Source organism: Schistocerca gregaria, chromosome 2, assembly GCF_023897955.1.
Source record: "Schistocerca gregaria isolate iqSchGreg1 chromosome 2, iqSchGreg1.2, whole genome shotgun sequence".
Taxonomy (NCBI): Eukaryota; Metazoa; Arthropoda; class Insecta; order Orthoptera; family Acrididae; genus Schistocerca; species Schistocerca gregaria.
In genome coordinates this window covers 499,125,699-499,138,106 of record NC_064921.1, presented here as the reverse complement: position 1 = coordinate 499,138,106, position 12,408 = coordinate 499,125,699, and the positions used below count along the sequence as shown (strand labels likewise).

The 12,408-nt window shown below is 38.3% G+C and overlaps 1 protein-coding gene across 1 annotated transcript in view; it reads left to right on the top strand.

Annotated features, from left to right (window-relative positions):
• The window catches only part of LOC126328233 (glypican-6), a 694,415-nt gene extending 686,318 nt beyond the window's left edge, over nt 1-8,097 (top strand). Inside the window, exon 10 of the mRNA XM_049996010.1 lies at nt 5,717-8,097. Coding sequence (XP_049851967.1) covers nt 5,717-6,063 — 347 coding nt within the window. The 3' untranslated portion in view covers nt 6,064-8,097. The remainder of the gene's footprint in view (nt 1-5,716) is intronic.
• Nucleotides 8,098-12,408: the final 4,311 nt, after the last annotated feature.

The following is a 12,408-nucleotide window of genomic DNA, read 5'->3' as shown; positions in this document are numbered from 1 at the left end:
ATAGTTCCGAGAACAGCACTGCATCCAAGAACATGCTATCACAGTTACATGATTTAACAAACATAGCAACCATGTATTTGTTGCAAGCATGTAGAACTGACTAGACCCTAGAACAAGAGTGCCCAAAGGAACTGCCCCAGAACCTGATCATGAAGGAAGCTATAATTAAACATACTTACAGTGGGACAGATATTCGGCTACACATATTGTGGAAAACACTTTTTTTGAATCCAGCAAGCCATAAACTGTATATCTCCTCAACTTCACTGTTATTTACGATTGCATTATTTCTGCTAATAAGGGACTGATTTTCTTTATTTCCACAGGTGTCTCTTATTACAAAATAATACCTTCATAGCACAACCAAATTATAGAAATATTTTAACTGACAAACTATGTTAACAATGCCGCCGCCACCTCCCCTCCCCCCTCCCGACAAACGAATATGCGGTAAAACTTGCAAAGGGGAATGTGCATAATTTGTAAATTTGGCCAAACTGTACACACCTTTCAGTCTTGACGTATTCAGTACAAATTTATTTGCTAATTTTTTGTATACAGTGGAAAGTGCTTAAAGCAAAAACAGAATGCAAATTTTAACTCTTAATTAATAATTCTTTCTATTATGTGGGAAAAGCTTATACAGTATTACTATATTACAGTATACCTGAATTATTCACATCTATACAAGGATGCTACTTTTTAACATGAAAATTGCACAACTCTGACAATACTGTTACGTGAAAGAGGTGGTAGTTGTTCCGTTAAACAGTTGTTTTACCCAGCAAGGTGAAACGTTCCAAAGAAATGCACTAGATGCATTATTTTGTACCGTGTGCAACCAGCCTCACACAATCAAAGGACCAAGTTGTGTTTTACATTCCAGTTCCATAATAGATGATTATTCTTAGTGCTGCGGAAGCTGAAAGAGCATTTCTCTTATGGATGCAGTAAACTGGATTGGCTTGGTAGTAAGGGAAATTATCATAAAGTGCTTCAACAAAGCAGGGTTTTGAGGCAATGAAAAAGATGCCTGTGTCCTCATCGAAGCTCAAGAAAAGGCAGCAACAATTGCTGACTTAATTCAAACACAGAACATTTCATGTACTCCAAGTGACTATATTCGAAGTGAACAATATTATGGAAAAAAAAAAAAAAAGAAAAAAGAAAAACTGCTGCTCACCATATAGCTGATAGGCACAACAAAAATGACTGTCACAAAATAAGCTTTCCCAAAACACACACACACACACACACACACACACACACACACACACACACACACACACACACAGAAGCCAGATTATGAGCAGCAGCAGGAGCTGTGCATGATATGATGGGAGAGGCAACTGGGTGGGGGTAAGTCTGAAGCTGGGTGGGGAGGGGTAGGGATAGCAGTGTAGGGGTAAGGGGCAGTGAAGTTCTGCTGGGGAGCATGCATGGACAAGGTAGAGAATGGATAGGGCAGCTAGATGCAGTTTGGAGGTTAGACGGAGTGTGGGGGAGAGTGTGGAGGTAGCCAGAAAGAAGAGAAGTAAAAAGGCTGCATGGATTGGTTGAATAGAAGGCTGTATAGTGCTGGAATGGGAACAGGGAAAGGGCTAGATGGTGAGGGAAATGACAGACAAAGGTTGAGGCCAGGAGGGTTATGGGAACATACAATATATTGCAGGTGGAGTTCCCTCCTGTGCGATTCGGCAAAGCTGGTGTTGGTGGGAAGGGTCCATATGGCACAGGCTGTGAAGCAGTCATTGAAATGAAAACTGTTGTGTTGGCCACCATGCTCAGCAACAAGATGGTCCAGTTGTTTCTTGGCCACAGTTTGTTGGTGGCCATTCATGTGGACAGCTTGTTGGTTGTCGTGGCCTCATAGAATTCAGCACAGTGGTTGTAGCTTAGCTTGTAGATCACATGACAGGTTTCACAGGTTGCCCTGCCTTTGGTGGGATGGATGGATGGATGGATGATGTTTGTGATCAGACTGGAATAGGTGGTGGTGGTGGTGGTGGTGGTGGTGGTGGTGGTGGTGGTGGTGGTGGTGGTGGTGGTGGTGGGGGGGGGGGGGATGTATGGAACAGGTCTTGCATCTAGCTATATTACAGGGAAATTAGCCATGATGTAAGGAGTTGGGGGCAGGGGTTGTGTAGGGATAAATGAGTGTATTGTGTATGTTCACTGGATAGTGGAATACCACTATGGGAGGGGTGGGAAGGATACTGGGTGGGATATTTTTCATTTCATGACATGACAAAAAGTAATCTAAACCCTAGTGGAGAATGTAACTCAATTGCTCCAGTCCTGGGTGGTACTGAGTTACAAGGGTGATGCTCCTCTGCACTGGATGGAGAGGCTCTGAGAGGTGATGGATGACTGGAAAGATAAGGCACGGGAGATTTGTTTTTGTACAAGGTTGGGAGAATAATTACAGTCTGTATAGTCTTGGTCAGAACCTTGTTATCTTTTGAGAGAGACCGCTCATCACTGAAGATGCAACAGCTGTGGGTGGCTAGGCTGTATGGAAGGGACTTCTTGGTACGGAATGGGTGGCTGCTGTTGAAGTGGAATAATTGCTAAGCTTCAACACCTGTGCTGCATTCTATGTGGGCATGACAACCAACAAGCTGTCTGTCCACATGAATGGCCACCAACAAACAGTGGCCGAGAAACAAGTGGACCACTTTGTTGCTGAGCAAACTGCCCAACAGTGCATTCATCATTTCAGTGACTGCTTCACAGCCTGGGTCATATGGATCATCCCACCAACACCAGCTTTTCTGAATGCACAGGTGGGAATCCTATCTGCAATATATCTTGTGTTCCTGTAACACTCCTGCCCTCAACCTTCATATGTCATTGCTCTCACCCATCTAGCCCCTTCTCTGTTCCCATTCCAGCACTATACAGCCTTAACCAATCCATGCAACCTTTTTACTTCTCTTCTATCTAGCTACCCTCCACACTCTCCCCCACCCACAGTCGGTCTAACCTCCCAAATGCACCTAAGCTTCTCTACCCACTCTCCACCTCGTCCCTGCATGTTCCCCAGCAGAACTTCACCGTCCCCTAACCCTACCCTAATATTCCTCCTTCTCCCCACCCTAGCTTCATCCTTACACCCCCCCCCCCCCAAGTTGCCTCCCCATCATGCACTGCAGCTGCTGCTGCTCATAGTCAGGCTACAGCTGCCAGAGACTGTGTGTGTGTGTGTGTGTGTGTGAGAGAGAGATATATCATTTTCATAACATTTTTATATTCAAAATGATGATTTTCTGTCAAATAACTCCACTTTTACTCCAGCAACACTTTCAATAGAAATCTGCAACACAGTAAATGATCAGGAAGAAACAAAGGAAGAAGAAAATGAACAAAATAATGTTTCTAGAAAAATTAATACAGCCGAAGAAGCTATTCCATGCATAAATGATGTTACGCAATTTGGAGTGCACACAAATTCTACCAAGCTGTCTGAACTATCAAGTAGAGCAAAAAGATGCACAGAAAAAAGTTTTGAACAGGAAGTTCAAGCAGATTTCCCTCCTTGATATGTGGCAAAAAATTGAAATGTAAAGCAAACAAACATAGCAATAATATGTATGTGCAACAATAAACATAATTAAAGTTAAAGTAAAAATACATGCTTGCCATATTATGTATCAATTAATGTAATAGTCTAGTATTCTATTGTACAATATACAGTAAATGAATGTCTACAATATAGGAGTAAAAGTACATTAAATGTATGCACAATTAAAATTTCATACTCGTGTGCATGATACTGGAGTAATTTTATGTAGTCTAGTGTGTTTTGTGTAATCAGGTAATTTCTCCAATTAGGAAATTTATTTTAGCCCCATGTTATTAGTTTTGATAAGTTTTACTGTACATCAAAGCAAGATCATTGACATTGTCTCAAGAAGGGGTTAGTGTTGCACCTAGAGTATATTGTACCTAGGAAAACCTGACTTTTCTTGGGTTGGCACTTCAGTCTAGAGTTTAGAATCACATGAAGGAATGCAGTTTCTGACATTTTCTTACATCTATTTGTTGTTGTTGTTGTTGTTGTTAAGAATGAGGCTGTGTTTTATGCAGATTTGTAAATATTTCACATTCAAATCCTATGTAATAAATTAAATCTATTTGGAATATATTTTTAATTCTTCAGGTAAAGAATTTTGTAGTGATCAAAATGTAACATACTTTTAGAACTATTTATGTAGCATTTGGAGAGTTAAGTCATACTGTTTGTCTTGCCCATCTGGTACCTTGCAACAGAAGGCCGTCTTCTACCATGGAACATGTGGTACTTGAAGATGAAGATGAACAGAGTTTCTTATGTGTCCTAACAATTCAATCTGTTTTGAAAATGGAAATTTATGTTACTTTCTAATAGCTTCTGCTTCAAAATGTATTTAACTAGTAATGATATTTTTAAATGCTTCTGCATAATATGATTTCACTCGCTGATTATTTTTATGTGGTAGCTAATTAAATATGACATGGCAAGATTTTCTTGGTAGCAATGCTTTTAAATTTCAATTGACAGTTTTTTCCTAAATACATAACCACATTGTACCTTGGAACATCATTTTCACATTTGGAAAACCTTAATTCTCTAGAGTAGTTTTTGCAATTTCAGAAAAATACAGCAGCACATAAAAAGTGAATGCCACCATCTAAAAATGGCGTAATAAGTTATGTTAAATTTGTGAACAGTGTACCAAGGTACAGCACTCTTCCCTTCTGTGTGTGAATCGTTTTTGTTTGCATGCACTTTAGTGGTGAAATGTGCATGTGTGTTCATAAGCTCTCTAGTTGCCTACCTGCTCCCATAAGTGTACACATTGATTGTACACATTGATTGTACACATCTCACAGAACTGGTATTCGATGTGTACTCCCCCCCCTCCCTCCCCCTTGCTACACCTCTGCTTGGACTACTATAAGATTGTGTACTATATAAATTTTCCCTAGCCTTCCTGTGTGACAGGCAAGGTACTGTTTTTGACATTCTTATCTACATCTAAATCCATACTCCACAAACAACTGTTGAGTGCATGGCAGAGGTTGCTCACTATTGTACCTGTTATTAGCGAATCTTCCCCTTCCATTGCAGGATGGAGTGTGGGAAGGATAACTGTTTAAACATTGCTGTATATGCTACAATCAGTCTAATTTTGTTCTCTCAATCTCTATGGGTGCAACACAGAAGCAGTGTAATATGTTCCTAGATTCGCCATTTAAACCTGGCTCTTATCTTAAGCCTTGAACTGCAAAGATCATTATACAAAGTTCTGAAACACTGTTCTTTCCATCTAGCTACTTACCATGTTTCTTCATGATAAGATATATGTAATACAAGTGAACTCATGTATTCTGAAGTTAAGTATCAGGATTATCATATGCTGAATGGTTTGACCCAGTTACCTCAGAAAAGTCATGTATATAGTGGTTTTCTCTGGTCAGTTCTAGAAGTGATTAGAAATACTTACCACACATGGAAAATTAAAGTGATATCTGTATCTCATACTCCAAAAAAGATAATAGAATACTGAAATACTGAAGAAAGTGTCACAGGTTTTTTTTTGTGTTCACTAACACACTAGAAATAATTATTTACTTATTGACACTGATTTATGCAGATTACTTAATTCTGCACTTGTTAATGCACATTAAGTCACAGAATTTGAAGTTCTATAATTTTCATTTCTTTTTACAGAAGATGTATCATCTGGAGCTGGTAGTGGATCTGGCGATGGAAACACTGAGCTCGATGATGATACCGAGGATGGAGATGTGGATGAGGGTTCTGGTGATTTTGATTATGGGCGAGGTGGTTCTGGTGGACGCCCTGGTGGAGTAGGAGGTGGCCCATATAGGCCACAAGGTGGAGACGAGTCAGGCAGAGGTGCTGCTGGCCCTGATAGGCAGCGACCCAAGAACACCACTTCGGGTGGCAATGGGCATATCAGGGAACCTGTTATCTCTGTTACACGTGCTGTTACTTCATACCTCCTACCAATAGTAGTCATGTGGTTTGGAGGTATATTTTCTGATTGGCTGTGATCCTCAACATTACACTGCTTTGCAGAGCTATGGAGTGTATTGGTTGGTGTAAATCCCACTATAATGACATTGAGAAACTAATGAAATATGAAATATTTAATTTGTCATGGCAACATGACATCAACAAAGGACCTCCACATTAATGAGAGCTGTAGCATAAGTGCGCAAATAAAAACTCTTCGTGTCTCAAACTGGACTACTTAATTGTGACATCTTGAAGTTCTAGGAAATGAGATGAAGTGAGATTTAAATGTGTGTTAGTGGCTTTTAAATGCACAAGAACACTGCTTCAAGCAGTGACAAACATTTTTGTGAATGATTTTAATGTATATTTTAATACTTTCTTTGTATTTATTATACTTTTTGTTACTGACAAACATAGTAACTGAAAGATAGCAAAAATGTCGTAAGTGATCCATCTCTTTCTTCTTGTGTTGGTGACCAGAAGGCACTGATACATTTTCTGTAAAACAAAATAGGAATGGTATATCAATAGAATCATTTTATTGACACTGCCACTAATAATTATATCCCAGATTATTTTGTAAATCAAAATGCATTTCACTGGCTGTTAGAAATTATTGTGAGGAAAGCCTTGACTTGCTGACTTTTGTGACAAAGAGGATTTTATACAGTATTTTAGATTAAAAATGAGAGTGAAATATTGTTGTTAAATTTGATGGATTTTGAAAATGTTCATATGGAGAATGATAACATTAAGAAATTGTGTAACTTTAGACAGCTCATTCTTACAAAGATTGGATATAAATTGTTGATTGATAATGGAATATGTACGTTGGAAGGGTGAATATATGTCCATAATATTGTGAACTTTGGAAGACAAATCAATGCTAAAAAAGCTGATCCCATGAAATAAAGTTGTGGTTCCATCATAGGTATTTCAGAGGGATCTTTTAGTTTTTAGAAAAACTTATGCCTTCAGTTCTGAACTTTGTCTTCCCGTAAATTATTTTGAGATTATCATGTTGGATCTTATAAATTATTTTTCTGCAAAACTACTAAACTACTTTGCTGAATTGTTCTTTTCTGACAGATGTGTATGACTGTTTAATTTTAATACTGGCAGGAATCCATAAAGCTTCAGTTTATGATAGTGAAAAATTTTGCTTCAATTGATCTTCAGCATTGACATCTAATATTATTGCTTTAATCTCCTACTGCATAATCCTGAGACATATTTCATAGCCTCAGTTTCTAGTCCATCCAATAAGTGATGTATAAAAAAAAAAAAAAAAAAAAAAGGCAAAAATACTCAGGAAGGCAAATGCATGGAGGCGTGTAATAATACAGAATTGGAAAATGACTATAATGCAGGATGCTGCTTGTTGAAACAATAACCATGTATTTTAAAAATTGTATTTGAATAATGATACTGCAATATGCTATTTGTTGACCAAAACAAACAGCTTCACCCAATATCATGATCAAGGGACAACCAGTATGATCATCCTCTTTACTCTGCCATTTTAAGAACTGTTTCCTTTGTGCATAAGTAGTAAATAGTGGAATTGGCTTCTATTTAAATTAATGCTAACTCACATTGAGAAATGGTGCCTTTCTCAGATACACATAATGGTATTTATTCATGTGCCTTTCTGATCATGAATAGAGAGAAGAAAATGTGCCTTTCTCATTTTTAAGAGGGAAATGAAATGACTGAAGAAATCTATTATAGGGTATATACTTTGTATGTCTTTTGTTGTGGTTGGGAGAATAATACTTAAATGAATCAGATCATGGAAATGCACATTTTCTGTATTATTTTCAGAATTTGCACACAAAGTCAACAATAAGCCTATTGCAGTTTTATTCACCTATGGAATAACATTCTTTTCTTCAATTGTTAATGAGAAGTCTGAAATGAATGTCAATTGAACCTTATTTAAATAACAAAAATACACTAATGCATTTCAGTTTACTTTAATTTGTGACTGATGTTGGAAAGAGTGGTAGAAGCAGACCAAAATAAAAGACAACTAAAATGTTGTGTTATGATGACTTTTGATACAAATACTTCTGTTACAATCGGTTACTTCTCACAGCCTCTTTCATAGAATAAGTCACCTTACTATCTGAATATCAGGGAAGGAAGGAAGCTTAGTATTTAACGTGTTATCAGCATTGAGATGGTTAGAGAAGGGCATAAGCTTGGAATGGGGAGGGTAGTCAGCTAAGCCCCTGCAGAGGAACCATCCTGGAATTTGACATAAGAAAATTAAGGAAATATCAGAGAACATAAATCTGCATAGGCAAATAGGGAATTCAGTCACCATCACACTTCCCCCTCCCATTACAGGGCCAGCATCTTATCACTGTGCCATGTTGTTTACTGAATCATACAGGACATGAATTTGGTTCTCAATATTTCTCACACATGGGAAGTATGTCAATCAGTTTTGTAATACCAGATGACAAGTTGTATGAGTGTAGGAACTACATTGTTAATTCATGAATCATCAAAGATGTGAAAAGTAATTTGGATTTAATTTTGTAGCAAGTAACATAATTTTGTTTCCTCGTATGCCCAAGAGCCTTATGACATTTACTTGACCCACAAATAAACTGAAAAATGAAAAACATTCTTCTGTGAAAGAGGAAGTAGGTTTATTGCAACAATTTCATTCTCAAGTGTGTGTTTCAATCATCATCATAGCTTAATAGTATGCAAACATTGTTGTGATGTCAGCCAAAAAAGTAGAAGTAGCAGCAGCAGCTTATTTAGCCAGACATAATAAACATTACATGGATTTTGCCAGAAAATATATATAACAAAAATACTACTATGTTTAGTACCCTATAAAATATAATATTCAAACTTGCATAAAAAGGGTGAGTCAGGAGGAAAGGTACAAAATTTGAGATACAGTAGTATTAGTGATTCTAGCAAAAGATTTCGTATGGACATATGTCCTATTGCGAATGGTTTCCTAGATAGAACACATTTAATATCACTTTTGTACGTCTTTCTTTAATAACTCGAAAACTCCACACTCCAATGAAAACGTGTCTCAGTACAAAATTAAATTAAATTAAATTTGCTACAAAAAAAGATCCTATTTATTTTTTGTTGAGGACTAACAGTCTGTGCAGAGAGACCACAAGAATATTGAAAATAGCATGTGATGCATGTGCACTGTAGCTTAGGTACTTTTTGTAGGCAAGTTTGAGGAAGTTTTCAGACTTGATAGACCACAAGTGTCCTGTATCAAAATGTTCGTCTCAGCTTCCTCTATATTACTGTGGAACGTAGTAAACAATGAGAATGAATAATACACAAAATAAATAGAAATGTACATTAACAGTGTTGTATCTCGGAAACCATTTTGAATAGGGCATATGCCAACGTAAAGTTTTTTGTTCAGAATCAGTAATGCTATCACCTGTCAAAAAACGTGTATCACCCTGTGTATAAATCCGCTAACTTACAAAAATGTTTCACAAAAGTACTTTACCTAGAATACATATAGTTGATATTTATGCACAAGTAAAATGTGAGTGGTCACATGTTGTAGATGAAAGTTACAAGATAATGGAACACAACAGGCTCAATTGTCCTTCAATGTCCCTGATGACCTCTCCTTACTGTCATAAGTGGCATTGAAAAATAAGAAAAGTTGCATGAAATGGTGGGTGGGTATTACAGCTGCTGGAGAAAGATATTCTAGTTGGACAGCAGAGTCAAATGTACTACTTTCAGAGGCCCTGTGAGTAGTGGAAGGCTTTTTGGAACACAATTTGGTCTGTGATTATCACTCATGGAGATAGATTAAAGTCTTTTTTATCCATCTTCTTGTCACATAGCCAGTACCAGCACCAGACAATGGAAATACAGGTGTAACTTTGCCATCTGAAGACGAGCCACAGAAGACTCAAAAACTACACTGAAGAACCAAAGGGCGCCGGGGCCCAAGGGGTGCCACATACTAAATGCATGTAAAAAAAAAAAAATACAATTTACAATCACCCATTTCGCGAAACTAAAATATTATTCAGTCTCATTCAACATACGTCGCTAATCTCACGAATGCGCGATGAATTCGGGGTAGCAGAAGAGAAATCATGCTGAATGCAATCTTCGTATTGTCTGCAACCATCCATGTTTGACACGGGCTAGCACGGGCTCTACCAAAGCGCCTCTCTTATTTGTTTCAAGAACTGCAACAAGGAAGAGCCCATGCAGCCGCACCATCTCTCGTTCACAACAGAAACTACTGGTTGCTCCAAATAAAAGAAAATACAGACTGTGAAATATACATTAAATTATGATTTAATTAATATGAATGTATTTATATCGAATATTTGTGACTTAATGACTCATGTACATTAATTAATACATCATGCAATGTGTGCACTGCATTCATAGAGAATTCTCCCCTAACAATTTTCTGGAGTTTTTGTAGATGTACAGTGCAGTACTACGCAATATTTTTAGACAATTTCCCAAAACGTGAATGCCCAAACAATATATCACTGTTATAATGACTGTTACGGCAGCGACAGCAGCATGCTGGACTGACGTCACAGGCTACACAAGACTCACATGGAGCGTCTTAGCGGGCTTTCAGATTATTTGGATTTCATTTCCATTTAAAAAAATAAAATACTCAAATTTACGATGGGAAAAACTATGTTATGATCATAAGATGACGCCATTAACCACTTAAGACGATTTGTAGAAAACAGTCAAATACCGTGTTGCAAAGCACTGCCAGGTTCGCTATTTATACAATAAAGAGCGCCAACTGGACGACTGGATGGCTAAGGCCGGCCCTGCTTACCCAGTATCGTTTAGGGCCCCCTGGGCATGCATAAGTGCTGCAACATGATGTAACATGGACTCGGCTAATGTCTGAAGTAGTGTTGGAGGGAACTGACACCTCGAATCCTGCAGGGCTGTCCATAAATCTGTAAGGGTACAAGGGGGTGAAGATCTCTTCTGAAAAGCATGTTGTAAGGCATCCCAGATATGCTCAATAATTATCATGTCTGGAAAGTTTAGTGGCCAACAGAAGTGATTAAACTCAGAAAAGAGTTCTTGGAACCACTCTGTAGCAGTTCTGGATGTGTGGGGTGTTGCATTGTCCTGCTGGAATTGCCCAAGTTTGTCGGAATGCACAATGGACATGAATGGATGCAGGTGATCAGATAGGATGCTTACATACGTGTCATATCTAGATGTATCAGGGACCCCACATCACTCCAACTGCACATGCCCCGCACCATTGCAGAGCCTCCACCAACATGAAAAGTCCCCTGCTGACTAGCAGGGTGCATGGATTCATGAAGTTGTCTTCATATTTGCACATGTCTGTCCATTCAAAACAATTTGAAACATGGCTTATCTGAGCAGGCAACATGTTTCCAGTCATTAAAAGTGCAATGTTGGCATTGATAGACTCTGGTAAGGTGTAAAGCTTTGTGTTGTGCAGTCAACAAGAGTACATGAGTGGACCTTCAGCTCCAAAAGTCCACGTTGATGATGTTTTGTTGAATATTACACACACACACACACACACACACACGCACACACACACACACACACACACACACACACACACACACACACACACACTTGTTGATTTGAAATCTGCAGCAATTTGTGGAAGGGCTGCACTTCTGTCACACTGATCTGCTTCAGTTGTTGTTCTATTCTTGCAGGATCTTTTTCCAGCTGCAGCGATGTCGGAGATTTGATGTTTAACTGAATTCCTGATATTCTTGGTACACTCTTGAAATGGTTGTATGGGACAATCCCCACTTCATCGCCAAATCAGAGATGCTGTCTCTCATTGCCCATGCACCAACAACAACACCACATTCAAACTCACTTAAATCTTGATAGCCTGCCATTGTAGTGGTGGTAACAGGTCTAACAATTGTGCCTGACACTTGGTGTCTTATATAGGCATTGCCAATCACAGTGCTGTAATCTGCCTGTTTATATATATCTGTATTTGAATATGCATGCCTATACCAGTTTGTTTGGCACTTCAGTGTAGTTAATGGGGATAAACAAACATTTCAAAATGTGACTGGTCAGTTTTCTGCATTTATATTTAATACAAAGTTAGAGGTTCTAAGTCATTCACAATGGATAATCTTAATCAACTAGGTTGCAAATGTGTGTAACAGACATTAAAATACTGTTACAATGGTGCTGTTGAGACAAATGCCTTCGTCCTCTACGGAAGTGCCAAGTTCTGCTTCTCACTACTTGGAAGTAGTGAGAACAGTTATGTCATTACTTTTGATTGTCATCTGCTGCACTCTGATAATGTTTTCTGGAAAGGTATCATTGACTTACTGATACTGTGGTTTGTATTC